We start from the raw sequence: 27,995 nt of genomic DNA on the forward strand, positions 1-27,995 counted from the left end.
TGATTAAGCGAACATCTTGTAGTTAAACTTTTGTCTCCCTCTAGTGGATAAACATGTTTATGGCAAAAGCAAATGTTTATTGGATTTCGTTTTTAATAGTTTTTCATAAATGAGACAGGAATGCAGGCCAGTGCTTAATAATAACAATAAACCTCCCACAAAGCTGTTTACATTCAACTGCTTGAATATGTAAAAAATTAAAATAGCTTATTGAGCCTGCAGTGCTTGGCCCCATAACATTAAAAGCGGCAGCTAGTAAATTAAATAGTTAAAAAAAAAAAAAAAAAACAGTAATACATGAATAGTTAAATATCAGTGTACTCATATGAACAGAAATGTGAGAATGTATCTGATCATGTATGTGTTACTGGCATTACAGTCAGTCAGCTAAATTTTTGCTTTTAACTGGCCAGAAGGCACAAGGTTTGTGTCCTTGGTTGAAATGCACGGTAAATTCAGTTATGTTTGTCACTGAGAATTGAGAACACAAAATCTCTTCATATCTGAGCAGCAAGAGTTCTGATTTCTACACAAAAAGCATACATAACTTCCTGCCCATTCAGGTCATGATGACTGACCTCTTTCAAGTATGTTAAGAGACATCACATGCCATGAGTGAGTTAGGTTAGACTAATAGTCAGGAGCTTAGTGACTCTGGCTCCCCAAATATATATGATTCTGGTGCATAATGAGATTAAGTGGGACAGCAGGTAGAGTAAAAGGATTAACTGTCGGAAGGTAAGTACAGTCAAAGGTGTCTCACCTTTAGGTCCGTTTCTGTGTCACTCTTCAGTTTTTACCAGGACTTCTAGTGTAAGATGTCCAGTACATAATCTCAGGTCCTTTTCTTCATCCAGGTGTGTGTCCTGCTCCTCATCCTGCACCAACAGTTCTTCAAACACTAAGACGATCATGGTTTGTGCTTAAAGTAGGCCTCCACTGCAGAGACAACAGAAAAATACAATAATAAAAAATAAATTATATATACATACACACATATATATATATATATATATATGGGATCTCTTCTGAAAAAAATCTCCATTAGGAAACATAAGGGCTTTTATATATATATATACATGCACATGAGTGGAGGGGAAAAAGAGGTAGACCTAAATAATGAATTAAATAATACACTTACCTGCATACTCCTGAGGCAGCATTGGTCTGTTTGTAACAGTCTGAAACGCAGCCATCCAGTCTTTCTGATCCTCTTCAGTCTCGCATGTAAAAAGAAACTGCCTGTCTGGGGTCACTATGGTAATTCCAAACTGCCAGTGGTAGCCCTGAATGTTGGGAGGGAGGCCAGGAAGCACAGTATAGCTGTTCTCCTTGCTACCAATGAACACCTCACCTCGTGCATAGGCATCCTACAGGCAGAGGGGAAAACAGTCTTACTGATTTGAAGTGCACTTCAGTGTTGCTGCACTTTAGAGGGGTGAACCATTGTCAGTATGACCAAATTGGTCAAGATGGACACAAATATTTTTGTGGAGAACTGTTTCTAAGAAAAAAAAAAAAAAAAAAAGGAATGACTGATGCTTTATAGAGAAAAAGGCAAAGTGACATCTGGTGGTCACAGTGTACAACCACAGCAGTTTCCTCATGATGTGCAGCTTTCCTACCAGTGGATCTTTGAAGTACATGAGCCTCCTGTCATCCATCGTAAACCACCTTTTCTTGAAGCCCTCTGTGTGCTGTTTCACAGAAGAGGAGGAGAACATGGCAGCAGCTCAATTCACAAATGTCAAATAAATGCTTCATCCTTTAAACTCTTAATATATCACATGGTGGCAAAATATTTGATTGTCTTACCTTGGGACCAGTTTTCTCCATGTAACCCTCCTTTATGTAGTTCCTTGTTAGTTTTGGCAACAACTAAACAAAAATCAAAAGACGCATGTTTTTTAGGTTAAAAGACTGGAATTAGTACATCAAATAACCACAAAGGTAATGTCAGTGGCCTCAGTGGTGGCTACTGCCCTGTATGCATGCATGTACAGTATGTGTGTAAGTGCATGTACTCACATCAGAATTGGAAGCCCCAGGAAAAGCCACCTGCAGGTAGTGAAACCTGGCTGCTCTGATGGCATTGAACCAGTCCACCATTTCCTTCAAGACAGGACATCAGAAATTTCAGTTACTGACCTGTTCACATGCACCTCCTCAATCCAAACTGTCCCCCATTGTCTCCATTAGGAAACATAAGGGCTTTTCTAAACAGTATTTGTACTGGAAATACCATTTGAAACGCACAATTTGGCCGTATTGTCTAATAATGTTTAATTTTTAACTGTTGTGAAGCCTTTAGACCAGGGGTGCCCAACCAATGGTCACCAAGGGCCAATGCTGATAAGAAGCAGGAAGATACCAGTTTACTTCACCTGCTCCACCCTCAACTGAGATGGTATAAGATAGAATGAACTTTATTAATCCCAGCAGCAGGGAAATTCCCATGTTATGACAGCTCAGAGTTGACAAAGTGCAAAGGCAGAAAAACAAGTGTTCATGCAGAAATATCAAAAAGTATTTACCAAAGTGTATAGCAGAAAGTAATAAGTGGTCTCACTGTGTGCACATCTCCAGCAGGATTTGACCACATAAAGAATAGAAAAACACACCACAAAGCAGGAAAAACAAAAAAACTAGCAATAAGAAAAAGGGAAGAGCTGCCGCAACAGGCTGCTGATGGCAGCACCATCTTCCTATCTTCCAGCTTTTGATTGGCTGAACAGACCTGAACCAGGTAATCAGCAGTGTAGGGGTGAAATATGTGCAAAACAAGCACAGCAGTGGCCTTATTAAAGAACATACAAGTAAACTTTAGTGAAAACACTGACTTGTAATTGCAAACCATCTCCACTAGAGGGATACATGTGCCTTTTCATCCATCCTCTCACATGCACATATAGAGATTCACTGACACTGTATTCTGCAGTCTGTCTCAAGGAGCACAAAGGTACTACACCCCACCTTGCCATCCTCATGGTAAACAAAAATATTCCTTGTGCTGTTGTCCTTCAGATAGGTTATCTGCAGGCCATGGGCAGTGCCAATTTTAGTTGGTTGGAAAGTGGCATTGACAGTACTGATCTTCATTATTGCTTTGGGTTCTCTGGCCTGCAGAAAGGAAACATTTTTTAGGAGGTATTCAGCAGTATAATCTTGTCATATATCCTCCAAAGGTTCTTTTGTGTTCAAAGTAGAAATGCTTATAAAGTTGACATGGTTTGTGCATGCACCATTGAGCTGTTTTATTTTTTAAATAGATTAACCATGTTTAACAAAATATGCAAATATTAACCTTTCAGACTTACTAATAACCAAATGTTTTAAAATGGGAGTTGAAAAGAAACAAATTCACTGTCCTGTTATTTCTAGGTAAAGTAACTAGGGCAGTTTGAGAAAGTACTCACATCATGCTTGTTGAAGTACTTCAGAACACCCTCCCGTTCAGAAAGAATAAATTTTCGGCTGAGGTACTGTCCATTGTCTCTGCCTCGTTTCCACAGAAACCCCTCTCTGTAGCCTGCCAGGCGAGGAGAGTCACAAGGGTCCCGGTTCCATTAACATGGAGCAGAAAAACAAAGAAAGCACAGCCAACTTTACCAAAATACTACATACAGTACCCCTAGAATCTAGGGATTTCATTCATACAGAACAAAAAGTATGTTTTTGTGTTAATATTACTGTTGCATAGGCTTAACTTTTATGCTGTGTTAGTTTGAGATTGTATGTTTAGCTAATGTGGTTAACACAACTGTGATGTGAGGAAGGACCTCTGCTTTTATGCCTCTAAATAATTCACCTTCTCTCTCTCAAGCCCACATACCACTAAACATTTTCTCACTCACTCATTCTCACATACACACACGCACACACAGGGTGGAACGGTGTTACAGTGATTAGCACTGCTGCCTTACAGTATTATGGTTCTGGGTTCAAACCCTGTTCAACATACTAACACAGGTACAATTAAATCATCTTTCAACTGCATGAGAATCTACACTACATAAGAGGTAACTTATTCAAATTCTAGTGTGAACTAAATAACAAATCACTAAAAAGCAAAGAACAGTCATTTTCAGGACAAATGGGCCTGAAAACAATATAACAGTTGTTGATTTTCTCTTGTAAGTGGACGTGACATTAAACATATAAATGTCTGTCCATCTGCACCTTCCTTTTCTTCAGTGTCTTGCTTTTTTTGCACAGTGATAAAGTCATCATGGTGTAGGCCACAGACAGAAGAAAACTTCTGGCTGAGCAATGGCTTCATCAATTATTCATGAGTCAGAATGTTTTGTTTCACCACTGGGAGGATGAGACTGTCCACAACAGAGGAGAAGAAGAGACATCATTCACTGTAACAACAGGATGTCAAGGATTTGCAAACCATGGGAGAGCAAGGAGAATTTTGGATTGTAGCCTCCATCTTTGTTCGGGTCCTCTAGAGATCACGGCTTGTTTTCCCCAGCCTAAAACTAAGAGCAATGTCATACAGAATATTTGTACACAAAAGAGGCAATTCTTCCTCCATGGCAGACACATGCTCCTAAACCTCTGCACAGCACAACACAAGAGGCCATTGACAGAGACAGAGGAAGAGTTTACCAGTCATGAGACTGATAATAGTGCTTTATTTTCTCTACCTAAATGTAAGATTATACTAATTTTCTGCACCTACTTGTTCTAGTGCAAAAATACTTTCCCTGCTTGTTTTTTCTGCATGTTTTAACCTTCTCAGTACATTATTGGGTGTAGGTTTAAAAGAATGAGATCAAACACCATCAATGTGTGAGAAAATTCAAGCGGTATTTTAGCTCTTCAGTGCACAGAAAAGGCACCTAATGTTTTTAAGTGCTAAAACAGAGTTGCACAATTGATCAGTATTAATTTTAGATATATCAAATGCTGTATAACGTGAGTTTGATACAGTGACTCTAGCAATGACATCACTAGTATTACTGTGACAAGACAGTCAACCCATTACTTACACAAGAGGGGTGTGCAATAAGGTATGTCTTAATGTTCAACCAAAAAAAAAAAAAGTCATGTTTTTGATCAGATCAAACTTTTTTTTCATAAACTTCTGTTTCTGACACCGTTACAACTTGATTGACAGCTGGGTTAGTGATTATTTTTAATCACCAGAACATGTGTAACATATACACATGTCAGGCTATACTGACAACTTCCTGTTTCCCCCTTAGACTGTGCTAAAGTCAAATGAGAAGTTGCAGCTCAACAGTGGATTTCTCAAAAGAAGGCCATGAAATGTGGTCTCTCATTATACATGATGGAGAAACCGCATTTAATAAAGTTCAGGATGAAAAACAGTAGGCCTATTCTTTAGCTGACAAAAATAAAACTATCTTAAGAAGAAATGCCCTCGATCCAGTCTTGAGACCTTTTTGGCATCACATGTTGTATAGATAAATCCATTTTTCATTTCATTCAGTGCAGGAATAACCTAATCTAATAATATTCACTATTAAATAGGGAACAGCAATATAGTAAAAGAGAGCTGTAATACAAGCAATCAGGGTGGTTCCCCTTATTTGCTTTTAATGAGGCTGCACCATACAATTATCCAAGAGACATTTGTTATTTGACATACAGACACATGATTCAGCACAAAAGCCAGAGATAAGGATTACAGAATACACATTTAGTGTGGAACTGAGCTTAGGCTACTGACAAAATGATTTGACACAGTCAACCATGAAAAAAGGGTGAGTCATATCATAGCTAAGCAGGAGGACAGGGGAGGGCAGTTTTTTTTTTCCCTTGATGACCAGCCCTCATTGTCTCTGTGACATAAACTGTGCTGACACACCGTCTATCTGCCAAACTACCTAATGATTTAGCACAGTGAGAGGCTAATTGGCCTGGCCAGTGCCAAGGAGTAGTGGGTAATAATGCATACCCCTCTCCTTTTTGGGGATATTGTTAACCAAATGTAAAGACAGAGTTAAGGGAACAGTTGGTGTCTCTCCTTCCAAAGTGAAAAAATACATTTACCAACAGCTCTAAAGCTCATTTACATGATGCATCTGATTTGATGATTTGTTAGGAGTATTCAAATGCTCTAATATTCTACTTCTTATTTCTCTGAAATTAAATAGAGCCAGCAAAGTAGGGACAACCCCCCCACCCACTTCACTCTGTCTTGGATGTGATCAGCTGTTTCACCCAAGAATGCTGGTAATGACAAATGGATGATGCTGTTTTCCTGCTGAACACTGAATAGGTGGTGATGTGTCAGACATACAATTGCTGATTTCCCCCATGTAAGCAGTAAGTACAATGTGCCTGTGAATGTAACTGTATAGAGACATATTTCCTTCTTACCTGCTGAGTAGGGCTCCTGCCTCTCCACAGACAAAAACTCCTTCCTCTCATACTTGGCTCGGATCCACTGTTCCCGCAGGAGCCTACAAAACAGCTGGTGTTAGACACTCAGCTTTGTCTGGATTTGATGTTTACTTCTTACTTCATGCCTGAGCTAATTTGTTGGAGACGTCTCATTACCTTACAAGGGACATGGTCCTCTGGGCTATATTTCATATAAACTCACAACAGAAGCAAACATTACTTGGCTCATCTTCTCGTTATTACCACATGTCTCCCTTGGCCTCCATCCATATGCATCTTTATTATACTAATGTCTATGTGCTGTCTCTCCTCTTAATAATTACCTTTAACATTCAAAGCGTTGCACACAAAATAAGCCCGTACACCTGACTCATGTGCAACTACATGTTTTTCGCCAGGACAATCCAACATTTCCACATGCTTAAGCTTGTAATAGATTTGTAGAGTTTTTACAAATACTTCCCTTTTCTCTCTCCTATGCTGTCTGTTCTTTATAAATGCCCCAACCACCTCTCACAAATACAACACAGGTCCATTTTAAGATCCACTCCACAGCTCAGTGTTTCATCACTGTACTGTTGTATCACTGGACAGTTAAGAACAAACCCTTGTACTGAACCACTGCTTCCTGTTCCAACTACAGGAACTTGGTATTCTTATCCCTGAGTGGTTTCTGTATGGCGGTCTAGCTACCAAAACTATTTGTTGCCCTCTTCTAATGAATATATCCTTCTTTGGAAAATGCAGTTTTAAAGATGGTATCAATTATTGCACAAAATAACAATTTAACCATTTATTTAAGGTATAAAAGGGGCTAGAATCATACAGTAAATTAACTAATGCACAAAAAGTCAAATCGCAATTGACAATCTGACTTTAAAATGTGTCATCTTTTTAAAAAGTAATTTCATCCTAATCTACCTTTTAGACAAGTCATTCAGTACAGATTGGTCTATATGATCGAAGTCACCCCCATGACTGTTGAAAATTTCAATATTAAAGATATGTTTTTACAGTTTCCATTTATGCAGCAGATACACACATCCATTTGTGCAGAAATGGCTAAAACTCTTCTTTATGACATTAAGGAGGATGTAGGATGGCATTACTCACATGCAGTCTTTGTATGTGGGACAGTAGTAGAAAGCAGGAACTATCTGTTCATACTTTGCCTTTGCAGCATTGTTACCCACAGAGTCCATAAACTGCAGAGGGGACAGAGAAACACATGGTATTTGCTTTGTAAATTTACATCTGCGAGCACTACATTGCTTAATGATCCCACTCACCCACCCCGCACAGCCCCACAGCCCCACAGCCATACCACCACACACTCACCCCCAACCCACAACGTAATGTGGAGCTTGCAGAAAAAAAAAAAATCCACCCTGACGGAGACAGTACTACTGCCACCGCAGAAGCTTCTTCTTTTGAATCTATATTTAACAACAAGGATATTGCTCATCATGCATTAGCACAGAGCTGAGAACCTATAGATCTCACACACACTTGCAGAAACAAAAATGAGATGAAAGGGAAAGGGGACACCAAAGTGGCGCGGAGCATAACTGCTGACCGATACAGTATGAAAACAATACATAAAACTGTATTTTAAAGTATAAAACTCCCAGAATCTTTCCTTAGTCACTGTCTTTTACGCATACACAAACACAAAGATATTGGTCGTATCTGCCAGCTGCTGGGTCATGCCTTTCAGGCCATGCTGAGTGGAGACCAATGACTTGTCTTATTCTTGTATGCAGGGATACAGGGGTGGAGCAGCAGTTAGAGGGTGATATTCACATTGGAACAGTATGGGATGGGTGAGGCTGAGGCCCAAACCTGCAGACGTTACTTTAAGTTTTAGACTACAATCAAGGTTTGATCTTCACTCAAATGACAGGGCATTCTAATGTTTTTTTATAGGGTGTAAAAAAATCTTTCAGACAGTAGTTCTCACCTCCACCTCAGATAAGCTCCATGGGTCAAGCAGGACAGACTTCACCTTGCTGATCTGAGCAATGTTTCTATGGAGACCTGAGCAGCTGTGACACACAAACACACCCAGGGTATAGGATGCCCACTCCGGTTCTGCAAAGCAACATACATAGGTGTGTAGGTTAGCCAAAGTGAACAGTGGGCACATAAAATGCAGGCAGACCAAAATAGAAGGTTTAACACACCTCGAGTGGTTTGACATACAATCAGAAAACCTCATTTTTGTGTCTCTCTGGTTTTCATGCAACATTTTAGCATTCCATATGCATGATCATAATAGTAAAATCAGCAAAACTGGAGCTACAAGGCTTTAAATCAATATTTATATGAATATTGTGAATACTGTGTACAATTAGCATGAGGTTGACATGACATTCACACTTTGTGCACATTATGAGTGACTAGTACCACCAACACCTCTTTATGTCCGACCTTTGACATAAAGCCTGCAATAGACCATTTTTAGTAACATATCAGCCACTTATGTTTCAGTGGTCAAAACAGTGAAAGGTCAGAACATCACACACTTCTTTGAGGGGAGGCAGTGAAGACTGGGCAAAATGTAGAATAGTATGCATCAGAGAATTTTCTTTTTTAGGGCCAGGAAGTACATATCCCTAAATAGATTTGTTGTGCATTTTAAATTCAAATGTGTACAAAAACACAGAAGAGCAAATACAAAAAGTATAAATGACTGAACATATGCACAGAGCTCTCCTACCCATCTCATTTTCCAGATCATTACTCTGGTGCAAGGTGAGATTACAATTGCTGTGGTGGTTATTTTGCAAGTGAGCCAGAGATCTGGAGTAGTTTGTATCAGCGTACTGCAACCCTTCAACCATGTCTAACTAAAGAACTAAAGAGAGAGCAAAAAAAAGGTCCTACACAGAAATAGTAGGAGAGCAAAATAAAAACTATTACTTCCTTTTGCGTTATCACAAAGCTGCACACATGTAACAACTGTGCATTTGTGCAAGATAGACAAGAAGCTGATGTGTGGTAAGCCACTCCCACCGTTTCTGTATTATGTAGCCTGCTGAATTTGACAGTCATAAAATCACACAGATGAGTCTTTCTACACAGAAAAACAACATGCACATAAAGTTAGCAGACACAGGGTGCACATTTAGCATGGAAGAAAAACAGTATTTATCATCAAGCTTGAAGTGTAGGAAGAGAGCAGAAATGAATGTTACTGGCATTTGACAGCATGCTCCAATATCTATATATATATATATATCCAATATCACCTTCTCCACTGGAATACAAAAAAGACTAAACATTTTTTTCTGGAATAGTCTGTTTGCAAACCACACCTGTTACTGTGATAAACTGCAGATCTGATAAGTGCAAATCAACTAGGTATGACCCATCTGGGTGTGTGACCAAATGCATGTAAGCTGGAGGAAACCAGCCATGTGATGGAAACATATTTGGACCCTCAACCTACATCGACAAACCTCTCACCTAGAACAACCAGTCAGCACCCTAGAAAAATGCGTCCTTTACATTTACTCTCCACAAAATTCATGTCAAGTTTCATGGTACATTTCACAACCGTGTCTAAACCACATTGTCACTGGGAGAAAAGACACTAACTCGTACTCTCGTTTTAAAGAACTAGAGGCACCGTATGAATTTAGAGATTACAGAAAATTATTTCTATGTAATTTCCCACAATAAAACTTTCTACAGGAAAAAGACAGACAGTCACAAAATGCAACAAACCGATTTAAGAAGAACAGGGTCACTGATCTAAACGTGTCCTAAGCTGCCCAGGGTAAGTAATTCCCTCCAGCCTACCTGCTATTCCGCAGTCGGCACAGTTTCCATTCCCTGGTTTCCCCAAAAGCTGTTTCATGCGTTGCCTATTCTTTTCCTGACCCGAAGTCATAATGCAAAAGATTCTGCTGCGGTGCCTGCTCAGTGGCTACAAACCTCACACTCTCATGCATCGAAAGTAAAGAGTGCTGTCCAAAGCGTCCGAACAACTAATAGCAAGGCTGCGATCTTGGGTGAAGGGTGTCTGAACAGTGGGGAATGGTCGGTCTACTGACGGTGCCGTAAAGTCCATATAGATGCTACAGCAACAGACGCCTCAAAGTCTTCTCAGTCTTTCTCCGGAGAGAGACCCCAAGTGGTCATTGTGGTGGCAGAGTATGGCAAATACATTTCAAACATCAAACCCATTTCAGTAATCCGGAATCCAGAAAACCAGAAGTCCAAAAAATAAAAACTATGTATCTAATTTTATTTCTTAGTACGGGGGTCACTAATTCATTTCATTCTTGTCTAAAAAAAATACAACGTACGTCGACAAATACCATACAGGTGTTTTTAATTGTGGCAGACGTGTGCTGAGGTTGGAAGGGGGGGGGGGTCGATTAAGTCACATGACTCCATGCACCAATCAGAAGTGTTAAAGTGTATATACATATATATGTCCTGCCCTGACAGGTGCAACGGGAGCGTGTGGGAGGAGCCAATCATGCACATATTGTCGCATGGTGCGCCTTTTCTCAGCCTATGTATTACTAAAATCCATCCATCATCTATACCCGATTAATCATTAACCAGGGTCACAGGGATCTGCTGGAGCCTATCCCAGCTCTCTTTGGGTGAAAGGCAGGGGTATACCCTGGACAGGTCACCAGTCCATCACAGGACCACATAGAGACACACAAACACAACCAACCTCACACACTCACACTCACTCCTATGGGCAATTTAAAAGTCACAGATCAACCTAACATGCACGTTTTTGGAATGTGGGAAGAAACCAGAGTAAACCCAGGCAAACTCTACCCAGATAGGCTGGGGGGACCCAGGACCTTCTTGCTGCGAGGCAACAGTGCCTCCTTTGTTAAAACAGCTGCAAACATTACAGAAGACATCACTCAGTACTTATTTGTGTGTGTGGTGCAGAGGTGGACATAATAATAGGTATAAGACACTGGTTAGGTCAGTCTGAACAAAAACTGAACTATGTAACTACAGGAGCTAACGATATTAGAAAAAAATCATTTATACTGTTTCCCTGAGTGAAATCTCTCTGCCCTGTAAATCACACATGGGAAGAAGAATGTGCTGCTGCAGCTACACTCAAACAATAATCTCCAGAAATCAAACAGCTAATGAGTACATGGAATCTCTCAGCTTCTTGCTGAACTGTGATTACAATGTTGAAGAATGATTAATTTCACATTTACTGTTGGCTGTCTATATTCATTTCAAAGAACTGCAGGCACATGAAACATTAACATGTCCTCCAGTGATAAACATGTTCAAGTAAGATTAACTGTGAAGGCTTTTCAGAATCTTGGGCTAATTTTGCAAATTGAACTCACCCACTCTACATGTTACAGCACCTTTATTTTTCAAAAAGTCTAAAAATTCAGTACATAGTAAAAGAAGACACTTTAAAAGAAAGACTTGCAGATCTCAGTGGAGCTGAAACAACTCAAAATATGTAAAGAAAGTCACATTTGCATTTTACAAAAACATCCACTTTCTACAAGCAGATGATTATTCTGAAAACAAAATATGTTCTTCCAGGTAAGACTGTAAGTTCTGTCAAAGCTACTGCAACTATGGTAGCGGAGAATGTAAGAGATCACTTGATATTCAGTGGCCAGAAACCATCTATCTGGAGGAGTTAGAGCTGGAACGAGAGCGGTGACGCCTGTGACCAGGAGATCTGGAGCGAGAGCGACGGCGTGGAGGAGACCGCCTCCTTGGGGAGCGGGACCTGCAAGGACATAGAAAGCAAACACTTATAGGCTAGCAGTAGAAAGGTCTTAAGGTCTTAACCAGAAGTATAATGTAGGAAAAAAAAAAATAGTACAGTTGACAGACTTTGTTGATGACTGAAAAATCGTTCAAATATATTTTGGAAAAATCTTATTTAAGACAAATGAGATTGTAAGACCTTCTCCTCATGCGTGGTGGGGTGCGACGCCACACAGGAGGTGGTGGAGGCATTCTGCGAGGGGGAGAAGGTCTACGAGGTGGAGGACGGACACGCTGAGTTAACACCGCGGATGCAGAGATTTCCTGTCCATCAATCTGACCTATTAAATAATGACAGCATAACAAAAATCTATTCAATGCATGTCTATAGTAATCCTGCAAGATAGAAGCATTAACACAAACTCTGGCCTACCTCCATCCATGTGCTTGAGGGCCTTCTGGGCCTCCTCCGGAGTCTCAAACTCTACATAAGCATAGCCTCTGGACAAGTGAGGGTGGAGTCTGTCCATTGGCATGTCAACCATTTTTATCTTCCCATAAGTGGAAAAGATCTCCTGGATGTGCTCCTGCGCAAATAAGAAATACAGTATGCTTAAAAGAGGAAGGTTGTAGTTAATGTTAAATACACTCATAGAAAAAAAAATAAGGAAAGAAAAAGCCTGATCATGAATTAACATAATGGCAACGATGACATTTTTATTCAATTGTTGTATTCCAATATCTGTCATGAAAGTGGTTGTTCGCTGTTATGAAGGACCTGTAAACATGGTTTAAATTCTAAAGTGACTGGGATTTGTCAAATAATGCAATAATTCACTTTAAAAAGGCAGCAGGGTGACTTCTTCATGTATTTATGTTCTTCTACTAAAATAATGTAAAGATTTATCTAGTGACCTTGGTGACATTTCTAGTCAGTCGCCCTAGGTGAACTTTAGTTGGCTTGGGGCTTGGGCTTCGTTTCCTTCGTTCCTTATCATCTCCTCTCTTCTGCGTTTTGGATCTGCAGAACCACAGACAAAATACAGATTACCTTGTCCATGATTTAAACAAGCAAAATGCAAATACTGTGAAATTCCAGTCTAGAGCATTAGATTAAATGACTTACGCCGAGCGGGAGCGTCGACGGTTGTCATGACGCCGGCGGCTGGGGCTGGGGGAGCCTGAGGAGCTCGATGAGGAGGAGGAACGAGAACTAGAAGAACCAGAGCGACTTGAACCAGATGAGCTGGATCCACTTGAGGATCCAGAGCTGGAACCGGAGCTGCTGCTTGACGAAGAGCTGGATCTGGACCTGTTCATCGTCACATCAGAAAACATACACATATTTGTAAAAATGACAAATGTCAGTAACATAAATACAAAAAAGATGTTTTAGAGTTAGAAAACAAACCCGCTACTGCTGCTGCCAGTGGAGGCACTGCGGCGTTTCCTGTCTTTCTCACGTCCTCTCTCCTTGTCTCCTACCTTTGTACCAGTCTTCTCTTTGCCTCTGTCTTTTGTTTTTTCCTCCTCTTTCCGCTTTGTGGGTGATGGTGCCCTAAAGTCGGAGGCAAATCCCTGTTACTTTGGGAACAATGCAGGGTTGTGACTAGTCGTAAACAGAAAATAGTAATAATAATAGTAATTTTATATATATTTTATATTACCAAAGAAACAAAATAAACTTCTCGATGGGAAAAAAACACGAAGTAACGTTAGTACATAATGTTACTAACATTGATGTTAAGCAAAAACTACGCAAACCGCGGAAAACAACTAACGTTACTGTATTTTCGGGACTATGAATCGCTTTTATTGAAAAGAAAAAGACGCTTGGGACCAGATAAGTAAAAAAGTGCGACTTATACACCTTAGGCAGACTTAATGTCACTTTAGCCAAATTATAACAACAACAACCAACAGCTGCAAACTCGGATAAAAATCCCCCGCCGCTTTTCATTCAACTGGCTCGTCAAAACAAGGACCAGGCAGCCACAGGACCTACTCTTATCGATTACCGCTTTCTTCCTGAAATGCACATACAACTATACAGGTTTTCTTGTGTGCTAAAATACACGCTGCAACTAAAACCAGCTCAATTAAAATTCAATAAACAAGGCTAAACTCACATTTTTTTTTTCAAGCGAGGCGCTTTGGCTTCGACCACTTGCTCCCTGAGAAATTGTCGCACGGTAATGACGACAGAGCAGAAATGGCGTAACGTCCCGAGCGCCACATACAAGCCATTTGTTTATTTATGTTGTTATTGATAAAGATGGGACTTTGAACGTGTGTGTATAATTACATCATAGCTGTGCAAAGATGAAATGTTTTAGCACGACACGTGAAGTAATTTAATCACATTGGGAGAACCAAACCATCTTAAAGCTTGCTGTTTCCCAAGGTAAGCTCTTGACTTTCTAACGGAACCGGGCTAGCTGGTGTCGGGAGCTAGCTGAGCTAACTAGCGTCTGTTCCGATCCACCGTATCCTGCCACCGGGACAACATTTCATGTACAATAATGTAGTTTTATGGCTGACATCAGACTACACAAACTGTCATTAGTAATTTACATAGTTTTACTGGAGATCTGAATTTTATATTTAATATCTCCTCGTACTGTTACTGTTTAATATAGTAAAAATGATGGTCTAACATCGAAATGAATTAGGTTAGTTAGTTGTTGAGATCCGTTTTACTTAAATGTGTGCATGAGTATATATTTTTTGTATATTATTTTTATTCCAACTGGGTAATTTGAAATGAAACACCTCATTGTAAAAATGAAGTAAGACATTGTTTTTTGTAATACTGGTGGTATGTTCTGGTGAATTATTATTTGTATTTATTTCATACACCATGTCTTACAAGTGTGTTATTATACAAAATAGCCAAACTCACAGAGCAGCTCTGGTGTGGGTGACAATGGGTCGACTAGATGATGCTGCCAAACACAAAGTGGTGGAGCTGCGGAAAGCTGGTCTGAGTTTCCGTAAGATCAAAGCTGTGCTGGAACTGGAGAACATCAAGGTGTCTGCGCAGGCCATCTACCTTTTCCTGCGGGAGTTCCAAGGGAGGCCACCAGGAAGGGTCAGACCTGTGGAAGGTGGAAGCAGCACAACACCAGCACAGGTACCAGCTCGAGCTGGGGGAGTACAAGACAGCTGGAGTAGCATTCATCGCCAAAACCTACTACGGGAAGTATCTCATCATGCTGGCTTTACAGCAGCTACAGACTTTGCCAAGCAAACCTCCACAATTCCAGAGGCTAGTGTAAAGCCATCTGGGTCTGGGGAGATTAGTGGAGGCAGCGTGCCAGAACAGCAACATGAGGGGGACAAGGAAGAAAATGACATACAGATTGTTAGCGTCACCTCCCTTGCACAGAACAGCCAACAAAGAGCCCCTGAATCCACTGTAACAAGGACGCAGACAGGTGCTGTGTCTTCGACAATAACACCTTCTGGAGCATTCATGAGGAGGAGAGTCACACCTTCTCCAGCCACAAGTTCAATGTTGGCAGCTCGCAAACGGCTTTTGGATAAAGCACTGTCACACAGGATGAAGGTAACTACCTAAACATAAGTTCTCTCATATGACAGGCTCTTAATTGTATGATTTTTAATTAAAACGTTTAGATGTTAACTTGCATCATTTTTCTTCAACAGTCATTCCACCAGGTGGCATCATTGTTGAGGAAAGATCATTCAAGTATCCAAGGTGCTGATTTGAGAAGCTCAATGCCCCAACCACCTGAAACGTATGATCTGACAGCTGAAAAGGTGAGAAAGCCTCCAGTTTCGTAAAACTAAAGTGTTTGCCAGCACTGTGTTAATATAAAGCTACCACTTCTTTTGATCAGTTTATTACATGAATGCTTCTACACCAATAATTAGTTTCCCAATTGTACCAGTATTATCAGTTGTACCGAATTTCATCATAATTCGACCATAGTGGCTCACCTTATTATGGATGCTTGGCTCGAGTCTCATGTTTTTATTTGCATCATAACTTTAATCTTTTTAATGTTGCACAGACTGTTATGCAAAGCCAGCCTGGAGCAAGCAGTGCCCCCAGGCGGTTTCTGACACAGAGATTAGGTATGTCTGTCCGTTCGCTTCACCCTCCTCCTCGTGTTGGCATTCGTCTTCCTAACCGGCCACCCGCCCCATTAACATCCTCAGCTCCTGGGGGTCCTATCATCCGTCTACAGGCCCCTGCAGGCCAAGGTGCTACCCGTAGTGAGGGAAACCCAAGCCCTCAGCAGGTGGTGCAGGATACTGGAGCTAGAGGTGGTCTACAGGATCAGATTCAAACCCTGAGCTCTGAGGTGCGCAGCTTGGGCCTGGCAGTGAAGATGCTCGTGGAGCAGCAGTGCCGCCTGGAGAGGGAGCAGACACAGCAGACACACATTCAGAAGCAGATCCTCAACACACTACAGAGCCTCACCTCTAAACTGGGACGTTGTAGCAGTGCTCATCAGCAGCACAACAAAACTCCATCACCCTCTGCTTTGCCAACAGTTTCTGCATCTACCTCCTTCAGCCAAGACACCTTCAACTTTAGTCAAGGCACATACAACCAGTGCAGTCAAACCCAGTCAAGCTACAGTTCTTTAGAGGGTTTACAAAATATAGAGGCCTTTAAACTGCCAGGACTGAGTCCCACAAGCATTAATGGGTTCCAGCCATGTAGCAATCCTGAGAATCTCCCACTTACTCACACTCCCCCTCAGACACAACCTTATGCAGCTGCATACGCACAACAAACCAGTCAGTCACTGATGCCACCTTACACACAATCCTATGTCCCTATATACAGTTCATCACATTCACAGACTTTCAGAGGATCAGAGAATAAAGCATCTAATTTCCCAAGCAGCTGTTCATCTAGAACCCTCCAGGACTGCAGTGTGTCCACCCAGCCAGTGATCAACTCCAACCACTCACAGGAGCAGGAAATCAATATTATCAAAGTGGAAGGACCTTAAAAGACTTCAGTTTCCACACTGTGTTTTGGGACCATAAGGGCTCTGATTTGCTTTTTTTACTCACTTTAGTATAGTAATGTAATAAACATGTTTTTATAGTTAGCACATACTGTAGCATTTTTTAAAGTTATTTAAATTAATAAAAATATACTTAAGAGAAGAACAGTAATGGCATAAAATGATTATGGTCATTTAGTAAAAGCTGCAATGATGATTTGTCTTCACCTTAAACAATCAATTTAGAAAAATAAATTATGTGCAGAAACATCTTTTGTGAAAACTCTTGCTCATTTTCTATCACTACTAGTGACATTATATTCAGTTTTCATAGCTCTGTTAACTGATTTAAAAATAAAGACCTTGTTATGAACTAAAGCACATTCGTATTTCAGCATGGTAGTGTGTGAGAAGCTAATGTTGAGCTTTCCATAAAAACATGGATCCAATTATCTTTTAATTTGGTTTTCTCCAGTCCGAAGACGTGCAGGTTGGGTTAACTAGTGACTTTAAATTAACTGCAAAGGACCAAAAGAAATCACTGTAATCATTTAAAAATCTGCAGTCATTCAGGACTTCGTTTTTGATAAACATAACAGACTAAAGTTACATTCTTGGCTGGTATGGACATACATTTGCACATGCCTGTACTGAAAGGTGTGACTGCAGTTCTTGTTTTCCATGTTCATTCAAGAAGTGTCCTGGGTTGAATGTTTGTGGGCACTCCCATTCACTTTCATCAGCAAGAACAGATGCCAGCTTGTTAAATTGTTCCCTGCCAACACAAATATAAGAGACTTTACCTCAGGATAATACTCCACAGGACAGACAGGGTTTGGTGAAAAAGAAAGCATACACATCGATAACAACACTGTCCTCCCTTCCTCCCAAGTCAAGAGCTTGGGTGTCATTCTCGACAGCACTTTTTCCTTTTCTCAGCATATCAATACCACTACCTGGTCGGCCTACTTACATCTCCGTAACATCAATCGTATCCGACAGCACTGCCATACTTGTTAATGCCCTTGTCACCTCTCGTTTAGATTACTGTAACTCACTCCTTACTGGTTTACCTCTCAGATCACTTCACAAACTCCAACTTGTCCAGAATTCTGCTGCCTGGATCATTACCAGAACCCCACCCTCACACCAGATCACCCCTGTTCTCAAACAACTTCACTGGCTCCCCATGTCCTTCCGTATAAACTATAAAATCCTCCTTCTCACCTACAAAGCCCTCCACTCTCTAGCCCAACCATACATCACTGATCTCCTACGTATCTACTCTCCGTTTCATACACTCTGCTCCTCTGGTTCCATTCTCCTCTGCACACCCACGGCTTGCCTGTCCACCATGGGTTCTAGATTCTTTAGCCACACTGCGCCCCGCCTTTGGAACGTTCTCCCTCAGTGTTAGGTCATCTCCCGATTTACCAACTTTTAAATCTTGTCTCAAAACCTACCTGTTCGGCCTAGCATTCCCCATCTAACTTTCTCAACCTCTGACTCACTGATCATTAGTCTGCAATGCTCTGCTTATTTTATTGTCGCCCTGTCTTTGTGGTTTCTGTGTTTTTACATTAATTCATTTTTTCTTTACAATGTAATCACCTGAGTATCCTCTTTTACAACTCAAGTGTCTTGAGATGATTGTATTGTGATTTGGGGCTATACAAATACAACTGAATTGAATTGAATTAAGTAGCATTAGGTTAGAGAGACAACCTGTGCAATGCAAATACAAAATAATGGTGGATAGTGAAGGAATAACATTGCTGCTCCAGCTCTCTTTCTCATTAGCGACTGACAGCACACAACTCATGAGGAGAAGGGGTGAGCGTGAAGCCAACAGCTGGTGTCAGATCCAGTTCATCCTCCGTGACTCCGGGTGGAGGAGTGAAGCGAAAATGCTGGAGGAGAGAGGTGAAGAAAAGGAAGAGCTCCATCTTTGCCAAACTCTCTCCCAGACACACTCTGCGACCTGCAAAGACAAAATGTTGCAAAACTGGATTATGTCTGCACAAATGCTAATTATATCTGCCTAAAAGACTAAAAAATACAACAAAGACTTTATACCTGCAGAAAAGGGGATGAAAGCATCTCTACGGCAAAATTTACCATCCTTATCAAGGAAGTGAGAAGGGTTGAAAGTGTGTGGGGTCTCCCATTCGCTCTCATCATAGAGGACAGAAGTAAGAAGAGGAAACACTGTAGTCCCCTGTAGTCAAGACAACAGAACAGCTAAAGTCTCACAATGACACTTGGACAGTTGGATAAAACCACAAAAACATTTCCCAAATAATCTTGTGGAGCAGTACTGACAAAAGTTAACCTTTTTGATAAAGTGGCCCTGAAACGTGACATCTCTGCTGGTTTTGTGAGGAATGGCCATGGGGACAATGTTAGCCAGTCTCTGTGTCTCATGAATGACAGCATCAGTGTAAGGAAGGTTTTTCGGTCATCTACATGGATCTGACGGTTTCCGACCACCGTGGTCAGCTCCTCCTGGACCTGGTCTGCAGACACAGAACAAGCAATGAACATTCTTTGTTGATCATTCAAATATTACAAAGGTCTTTATTTTTTCGAGAACCTTTATATGTCTGTATCATTTAAATATTGCTTGAACAATTGTTCATCCTGCTCTATAGCACCTCCCTTCCAATTCTTCAAACTTGACGTGTGACCCACATCTCCACAGCTACATGTGTTCTCATCTGACTCTGTGTGTACAGATGTTCTTACCCTGTATATGTGGATATTTAGTCATAAGCAGCAAACCCCATCTCAGTGTAACTGCTGTGGTATCACTGCCAGCAGCAAACAGGTTGGTCACAGTAAATATCAGATTTTTCTCATTGTAGTGACTGTCCATGATACAAGAGTCCTAGGAGGAAGAACACCCGAAGAACATTAGAAATACAGGAAAGCAACATTGCTGATCAACAATGTTCAGATGGAAAATATAAAACATGACACTTTACCTCGTCTTTCTGCTTCCGAGTCAAAAAACAGTCCACCAGCCCCCTGCATATGTGAGCGTTAAGTGTCTCTCTCAGATTATTGATTAAATCCTTAACATCTCTACTATTCGTTTCAACATTTCTTAATACCAGCTGCCGGTTTTTTACCCAGCCAACCAGTTGGGGAAACATGTTGTAAACCTGTACCACATCAGTAAAAAGAACATTGTTTAATAAAGATGAATGTGCACCAAACAACAAGCCATGTAGGTTTTATAAATTAAACATGTACAGACTTAACAGGACATTTTAATGTGGTTTTCAAATCCTTAGAATCTCTGTCTGAAATAATATTCCCATTGTTAGTCTTCTTATTAAATAATATTTACCTGGATTGATGCAGACCCTGTGACGTGTATGATTTCATTGGCTCTTCTCACCATGTTTTGGAATCGGGGGTCAGTGTATTCGAATCTGCTTCCATACACGATAGAAGAGATAATATTGGATGCAGCATAATTCAATGGGCGTGTTGTATCAGCTGGTTTACCTGCAAAAAGACATGAGAAACTGCATCCAGGAGAAGGTAACTACAGTTGTAAGTTAGTACACACTGTACATTAAACTGCAATCTTCTACTATTAAAACAAGCTTCACTGTGAATTACATTGACTACATAAATAAACAACTATAAAGTATGTGATGGGTTGAACAGAACATCTTTCTATTTGATAACTGGGTGTCCTGATCATAACAGCCCTTGTGAAAGAAATGTGAGCAGTAATATAAAAGTTTAGTTGTTTTCATGTGTTGTATCAACTCTATACCTTCATGCTTTTCAAACATCTGGATCAGATGGATGCATTCCTCTAAGATTTTATCCTCAGCTATTCTCTTGCCCATCCCAAAATCTCTGAGGGTGGTGATGGCAAACCGTCTCATCTCTTTCCATGATTCTCCATTGGCAAACAATATTCCTATATACATCACATGCAAGTTAAAATACATATATACAAGTTCAGTGTGAATATACTCTCCAGACACTATGATGGGTACAAATGGACACAATAAAGTCCAAAAAGCCAGGAGATCTGAAGCCACTGTACAGTGTATATGATGACAAATTAGCATATACTCATCAAATATATCCAAAAAAGACATTAACAGGTTGCACTAAAACAAGAAAAAGGTGTAATATTGAACAGTTGAAAACTTCTGTAAAGGAAAGTCATACCATGTTCCTGATGAGTATCATAAAATATTGGCGCGATTTGTCGATCTCCAAACTCTTCCGCATGGTTGATCAGGGCTTCTTTCACTGCCTTGTATCCACTCAGGACCACCACTTTATTGGGTCCAAAGTAAACTGTAAACACAGACCCATACTTCTTGGAAAGCTGAATACATTATAAAAACACAGTCCAGTAGGTCAGATTTAATGTAAAAACATGATCCCAAAATAGGTATAGGTCCAATGACATTTAAATAAGATGCAATGAAACAGATTTGTTGGGGATAAGGAGCTAAACTCACCTCACAGAGGGTTTTGTAGGGTCTCTTGAGATCAAGCTGTAACAAGTTGCCAATCACAGGCAGAGGTCTGGGTCCTGGAGGCTCATTCCCTGTTTCCTCTGAGGTGAAACTCCTAAAAACAACATAAAGGACAAGCAACGCAGCAATAGACCCCAACACTGTGGTGGGACTGGAGAAGAGGAATAAAACAAGGTCATCCATAAAAGCCATTTTCTCTGTTGGTGTTCTGACAGCAAGTCAATATGAAACTTGATCACTGACAGTGGTGTCTCAAGTGTAGACTTACTAATCACATGTTCATCCTCTTTCCGCATGTAAGTTACAGCCTCTCGACGTGTCTTTTACGGTGGCTGACAACGGCAAACGCGCCGCAACAGCCAAAACACATGCAAAAGAAAAACGCTGCAACAGAAGTGCGCCAGGACTATGGGAAGACTCCGAACTGAGGGATGCTATGAACAAAGTTTGGCTAAGTTTTACAGAAAGGGACGTTTTCCATTTATTTATAAGATGTGTTTCACTGCGCAGCCTCCGAAATGAGACGTGACTTATATCACTACGTGTCTCTCTCGCCTCTATAAAAGTTCTTTGTTCATAGCATCCCTCAGTTCGGGGTCCCCCTATGGGCCTGGTGCACTTCCGTTGTGTTTTCTTTCTTTCAGGTGTTTTCGTTGTTGCAACATTTCTTTATTTGCAGACATTTTCGTTGTTGCAGCGCGTTTGCCCTTGTCGGCCACCGTAGTCTTTACATGCCAGGAATCATCCCTTCTCTACGATGGCCAAGAAAGGCTAAAGACAACCCAGAACATACACAAAGGGGACATGGTGCACCAGCCAAAACACACATAAAGGGGACATGGTGCAACAGCCAAAACACATGTAAAGGGGACAAGGTGCACCAGCCAAAACATACGCAAAGGGGAAAAGGTGCAACAGCTAAAACATACGTGAAGGGGAAAAGGTACAACAGCTAAAACATACGCAAAAGGACTGTTGGCCTGGCACACTTCATGTGCAACAACAAAGAAACATGACACATTTTGAAACACTTTGTTCAGGGATTCAAATGTTGGCCAATGTAGGAAGGGTTTCTTGTTTTGTTTTGGGGGTTTTGTTTCTGTGTTTTTTACTATACATTTATATGTCCAGGGTTTGTTGTCTTATATTCTGTCCATAGCTATCAATAGGTTTGGCTATTTATTGATATCATTAAAACTGTTTATTTGGTATTATTTCATACAGTAAATGAATATGTAGCTATTAATAATGTACAATTTATTATTACAAAGAAGTAGGTCTTTAAAGACTGTACATGATTTCAGTGAAAAAAGAAGATTACATTTCTTTGGTGCACTACAAATAAGAAGTTATATAATGAATCAAAACACTTATCAAAGTGCAAGTAAACGCACCAGCATGAGTAAAGGCAAAAATATTTAGGGAAACAGGAGTTGTTTTCTAAACAGGCCACCATATCGCTCTCTGATCTGCAGACCAGATTGCAATGAACTACTGCACAAGAGACAGGTCTCAACCAGAGAAGCTTATTTTCAGCCACAATAATGGCTCCAATTTTCACTGGCGACTAACAGCACGCAGTTTGTGAGGCAAAGGAGTGAGGGTGAAACCCACAAGTGGTGTCACATCCAGTTCATCCTCTGAAACTCCAGGTGGAGGAGTGAAACGAAAGCGCTGGAGGAGGGAGGTGATGAAGAGGAAGAGCTCCATTCTGGCCAGACTCTCTCCAATACACATCCTGCGACCTGCAAAACACAAACTGGGTCACGTGTGGGCAACAGTGAAATCCATGAAGTACACTGCAAAAGTTGTGGAATTTTACTGATCTTGTTTTTTGTGAATTATACACTATTCAACAGCTCAATGTGCAAGATTATTAACCCTTTGACTTCCACACTAAGAAATACATTTGCAAAACAATATTTATTAGTAAAATTGTGTTGCTGCCTCTTCATTTAGCAACCTCTCAGGTTTTGTTTGTCAGATTCAGAATCAGGAAGCAGATATACAAGTCAACCAGCCAGTTGACCTGCCCATTTAGGGTAATTTTGGTCCACCTGCTGGTTTATATAAGACATCACAGAGAGTAGAATTTGTTAAAATAACATTTCATTTATTTAACAAATATGTTTCATAACTTTTTTTAAATGTTTTTTTAAATTGGTTTAAAAACCAATGCAATATATTATCATATATCAATCAACAATGCCCAATGTGTGCCTGATACTATGCCCATAAAATGTGTGACAGTCCATTATTCCTGAAAGACAAAAAGAAAGAAACATCATGGTTACTATTACATTACTACAGCAAATACAAGAATACAACAGTAATACATCTCTTAACAGATGTTCACAGGAGATTCCTAAATTTACCTGTCTACTTAGCTCTGAGTGGTTATGTGTGAGTCAAACTGCATATTGCAAACTGAGTATTTCGACATATCATTATCAAAATGTTTACACAATTGTACAGATTCACACAATATAAATATTGAAGCTGCATCATGTATATTTTTCTTACCTCAACTTTCACATGTAGTCCTTGTCATTCCTGAGGAGATGTGCAGGATCCAGCCACTTTTGGCTTTTTGAACAGCTTTTAGACAATAATATTTCTCTACAGCAGCGCCACCCACAGGATATAATCGGTGTTACATACAGTGCTCAATGAAGTGAATGAGGATAAACAGCCCAAGATAGTTTTTAAGAGTTTTTACTACAGCAATATGGCGGTGAAAAAAAAGGTCAAGTCAAAAGGGTTAAACTTATTTTAAGTAGATATTTCTTTTCTTTCTTGGTAAGTTTGTGAATCCAAAAGCCAGTGATTTTACATGCATATCCAGCAAAATAACTTTAAGAACTAATTACTCCTGAAATGAGAAATATAATCTGTGTGCTGACTTTAAGAATTATTTACTCAAATTCAGAAGCAAACAAACTGAAGAAGCAGTTATACTCTAGTTTTTAGTTTTGTCTAAATTCATTGCCTAGAGTAAGTGTTTTTTCACTTGATTTAAGATGTATTTTATTTTATAAGGCCTAGATTTTTTTTCTTATATCAAGAAATCTTATCAAGTAAAAGTCACTTGCTGCACTTACAGACAATCTGACTTGTTCTTAGTCTGTTTCTTCTCAAAACAAGTGTATTTTTCTAGTATTAAGAGGACGTGTTTTTGCAGTGTAAAAGAACAAAAGCCTAAAAAAGTTATACCTGCTGAGAAGGGCATGAAGACACCACTCCTGATAAACCTGCCCTCTCTATCCAGGAAGTGAGAAGGGTTAAAAGTGTTTGGGGTCTCCCACTCGCTCTCATCAAACAGTACAGAGGTAAGAAGAGGAAACACTGTAGTCCCCTGTATGCAAAAGAGGAAAACTATAACTTATAGGTTTTCGAACAAACACTTTACAAGGAGGAACACATCCAACAGTCCTCTGACCTTTTCGATGAAGTATCCTTGGAACGTGACATCTTGGCTGGTTTTGTGTGGAAGGGCCATGGGGACAATGTTTCCCATTCTCTGTGTCTCGTGGATGACAGCATCAGTGTACGGGAGGTTCTTCCTGTCCTCTACTTGGACCTGACGGCTTCCAACCACCCTGTTCAGCTCCTCCTGAACTTTATCTGATTGCACAAAAATAAGAATTTAATTTGAAAAACATGTAACTCAGAGTTCGTGTTATCTGAGACGACCATTCTGGCATGTTTTTGGCACCTTGAATATGAGGGTACTTGGCCATGAAAAGTAGACACCACTGAATGGTAGTTCCTGTGGTGTCAGATCCAGCCACAATTAAATTCATCACACTGTAGAGCAGGTTGTCATCATGGTAGTGTAAATTCTTGATGTCAGACTCCTATTGAATCACACAGAAAACAGATAACACTTAATGAGTGTTTGATCTATTGGTAATTTCAGTCTACATGTGGATTCACTGGAGTTCAGTACCTTACCTCCAGATTTTGCTTACGGGTCAGGAATGCATCAACAAAGCATCTGCACAACTCAGGGTTCTGAGTCTGCTTCAGATCCTCTATTATGCCTGTAATTTGCTCTTTGCCGTCCTCCGCAAGCTTCATCAAATACCTCCACTTTTTAATACAAGGGCCCAGCCAAGGAAACAGGTTGTAAATCTGTAATAACGCAAAATACAAAACAAACTGTAAAATTCAATATTTGTGAGAGCCATGAACTCACAGGTCACACTAGGCCAGAGACGGGCTGCACCCTGGATGGATCATTAGTCTTTTACAGGGTTGACACAAAAAGACAGACAAACACTCCCACCCACAGGTAAGTCAGAGTCGTCCTAAACCCAATCTGAATGTCTGTAGAGTGTGGGAGGAAGCCAGAGCACCCAGAGAAAACCCACAAAACATACAAACTCCACACAGAAAATTCCCGGGCTCGAATAGGAATGGAACCTTATTGCTGTGAGGTGTCAGTGCACAGCATTGAATGAATTTCTGGTGCTTGTACTTGAATATTATATTAAATGTTTGGCCAAATTGTAAAAATGTATACATTAACTTCATGAAAGTATTAATTCAGTTTGGCTCTGTAAAATAAAGCTTTACAATTTAATGGACTATCACAGCAGTATATTTAATTTCCTAAGCCATAGGTTAACATGTTCTTAATATACAGACCAATGTACATTTTTTTGATATAGTCATGTCCTGTTTACAGTACCAGGATGGATGTTGATCCAGTCAGATGGACGAACTCCCGGGTTCTTTTCATCATAGCTTGAAATGCGGGGTCTTGGTATTCAAACCGCTTTCCAAACATGATCGCTGATATTATGTTTGAGGCTGCGTAATCAATTATCTTGGCGTTGTTGAAAGCTTTACCTGGAAGAAACAGAGTTGTGGACATGAGTTTGACAAAAACTACATATGAGTTAACAACAAATGTTTTGACCCAGTGTTAGTGTTTTTTTTAAACTAGTGCAGTTATTATCATCAATCAGTAACAAATCCTACAATTAAAGTTTTACATAGATTAGAATGTATTAGACTTCTGTATAATTATTTTACCATATACTGTTTAATTTGGGTAAATAACTCAACTGTTAAATTGAAATTATTGGCTTTGCACCCATGGGTGCTGATGTGTATGTAAATCTGTGTAGTACTTTATGTTACCTTCTTGTTTTTCAAATTCTTCAATCAGGTAGTGACATTCCTCAATGATTTTCCCTTCACTTAACCTCTTGCCCATCCCAAAATCTCTCAGTGTCGTTAGAGCAAAGCGCCTCATTTCTTTCCACCTCTCACCGTTGGAAAATAGTATGCCTGGAAACAAAAGTGGTCGACCTGCTTTAATGAGCACAAAAACAAATCAAAGAAAACTCCCAAAACATTTTCTTACCATATTCTTTGCTGAAATCATGAAATACAGGTGTGACCTCTCTGTCTCCAAACTCTTCGGCATGGTTTACCAGAGCCTGCTTGACGGTCCTGTATCCTGCCAGGACCACCACCTTCTTAAGTCCAAAGTAGACTGTGAACACTGGGCCATATTTTTTGGACAGCTAAAAACATAGAGGCAGGTAAAAGTGTGAGTCACAGTACCAGATAAAAAATTACTGAAGCACAATGAACGTGTTTGTGTATGTAACTTATATACTCAAATAAAAATCAATACGTTCCTGTCAGAGCAATAGAAAGACAGACAACACATTTCTCACATCAAAGAGCGAGCTGTCGAGTCTCTTCAAATCCACATGAAGCAGGTTACCAAGCAGGACAAGAGGTTTGGGACCTGGAGGCTCCCTCCTCTTTTTTTTGGAGCTGAAGTTGGAGTGAAGAAAGAGGAAGACGAGAAGGCACAAGGTGGCCCAAAATAGGGAGGACTGGAAAAGAACTTCCAACATGATCGTACAGACACCTGACAGCTGCCCTCACTGGGAGTCTGAAGAGCTCTTCACTCAAATCAAAGGAACCTGCGAGGCAGCCACAGCTTTCTATTATGTCTTGGTTTCAAATTTGTGCAGATATATGGGAGTTTGCATTTGGGCGGATCTATCAACCAAGAGTTGGTACCTCCTTACAGAAAGACCTTGGCCAGTCACATCCTGAATCATACTAATGACATGTTTCTCCTCTCTTGAGTAGGTGTGAATGAGCTCATGTGCCAGCCAATCACAGATCATGGAAAACTGTACATGTGATTCAAATGCAAAGTTTGGAAAGTGCAGGCATGAATTTCTAAGCAGCAAGTGAAAACAAAGACATACAAATGGTAATTGAACCATTAAGGGGTACAGCGCATTTAAAAGCTTATACTGGTGAACATAGAAACCTGTTCTCCTGCTTTGTCTGCACAACACAACACAAAGCTGTTCTGTGGGCTACACTTGACAAAGACTAAAGCTGCAAT

The 27,995-nt window shown here is 40.3% G+C and overlaps 4 protein-coding genes and 1 pseudogene across 9 annotated transcripts; 1 reads left to right on the top strand and 4 right to left on the bottom strand.

Annotated features, from left to right (window-relative positions):
• Positions 1 to 70: 70 nt before the first annotated feature.
• On the bottom strand, positions 71 to 10,711 carry LOC113140843 (arf-GAP with dual PH domain-containing protein 1-like). Of its 4 annotated transcripts, none has more exons than XM_026324895.1 (11): positions 10,318 to 10,711; positions 8,339 to 8,469; positions 7,492 to 7,583; positions 6,355 to 6,437; positions 3,417 to 3,529; positions 2,974 to 3,120; positions 2,029 to 2,112; positions 1,816 to 1,878; positions 1,626 to 1,697; positions 1,142 to 1,370; positions 71 to 939 (listed from the first exon to the last, which is right to left on the bottom strand). In XM_026324895.1, exons 3-11 carry the CDS (start codon positions 7,578 to 7,580, stop codon positions 911 to 913), a joined length of 909 nt encoding a protein of 302 aa, XP_026180680.1. In that variant the 5' UTR covers positions 7,581 to 7,583; positions 8,339 to 8,469; positions 10,318 to 10,711; the 3' UTR covers positions 71 to 910. The 4 variants fall into 4 exon arrangements, with proteins under 4 accessions (XP_026180680.1, XP_026180679.1, XP_026180678.1 ...); XM_026324894.2 differs by having other exon boundaries at positions 10,183 to 10,711; XM_026324893.2 differs by lacking the exon at positions 10,318 to 10,711 and adding an exon at positions 9,098 to 9,316.
• A 1,019-nt stretch (positions 10,712 to 11,730) lies between these two features.
• On the bottom strand, positions 11,731 to 14,347 carry LOC113140605 (RNA-binding protein with serine-rich domain 1-like; the record flags this gene model as incomplete). Its single annotated transcript, XM_026324511.2, has 7 exons — positions 11,731 to 12,127; positions 12,308 to 12,449; positions 12,542 to 12,695; positions 13,024 to 13,129; positions 13,235 to 13,420; positions 13,520 to 13,666; positions 14,238 to 14,347. Coding segments are annotated over 7 exons (951 nt in total), but the record flags the coding sequence as incomplete, so codon positions are not given.
• On the top strand, positions 14,331 to 17,344 carry LOC113141523 (uncharacterized). Of its 3 annotated transcripts, none has more exons than XM_026325995.1 (4): positions 14,331 to 14,512; positions 15,001 to 15,676; positions 15,778 to 15,891; positions 16,146 to 17,344. In XM_026325995.1, exons 2-4 carry the CDS (start codon positions 15,035 to 15,037, stop codon positions 17,097 to 17,099), a joined length of 1,710 nt encoding a protein of 569 aa, XP_026181780.1. In that variant the 5' UTR covers positions 14,331 to 14,512; positions 15,001 to 15,034; the 3' UTR covers positions 17,100 to 17,344. The 3 variants fall into 3 exon arrangements, with proteins under 3 accessions (XP_026181780.1, XP_026181781.1, XP_026181779.1); XM_026325996.1 differs by lacking the exon at positions 14,331 to 14,512 and having other exon boundaries at positions 14,523 to 15,676; positions 16,146 to 16,209; positions 16,294 to 17,344; XM_026325994.1 differs by lacking the exon at positions 14,331 to 14,512 and having other exon boundaries at positions 14,523 to 15,676.
• Positions 17,345 to 18,808: 1,464 nt separating this feature from the next.
• On the bottom strand, positions 18,809 to 21,886 carry LOC113140542 (cytochrome P450 2K1-like; annotated as a pseudogene).
• Positions 21,887 to 23,167: 1,281 nt separating this feature from the next.
• LOC113140541 (cytochrome P450 2K1-like) lies at positions 23,168 to 27,594 on the bottom strand. Its single transcript, XM_026324411.1, has 9 exons — positions 27,304 to 27,594; positions 26,985 to 27,147; positions 26,759 to 26,908; positions 26,304 to 26,464; positions 25,565 to 25,744; positions 25,326 to 25,467; positions 25,050 to 25,234; positions 24,824 to 24,965; positions 23,168 to 23,355 (listed from the first exon to the last, which is right to left on the bottom strand). Exons 1-9 carry the CDS (start codon positions 27,487 to 27,489, stop codon positions 23,168 to 23,170), a joined length of 1,497 nt encoding a protein of 498 aa, XP_026180196.1. The 5' UTR covers positions 27,490 to 27,594.
• Between the last annotated feature and the right edge of the window lie 401 nt (positions 27,595 to 27,995).

The sequence above is a fragment of the Mastacembelus armatus genome, chromosome 8, assembly GCF_900324485.2.
Source record: "Mastacembelus armatus chromosome 8, fMasArm1.2, whole genome shotgun sequence".
Classification (NCBI taxonomy): domain Eukaryota; kingdom Metazoa; phylum Chordata; class Actinopteri; order Synbranchiformes; family Mastacembelidae; genus Mastacembelus; species Mastacembelus armatus.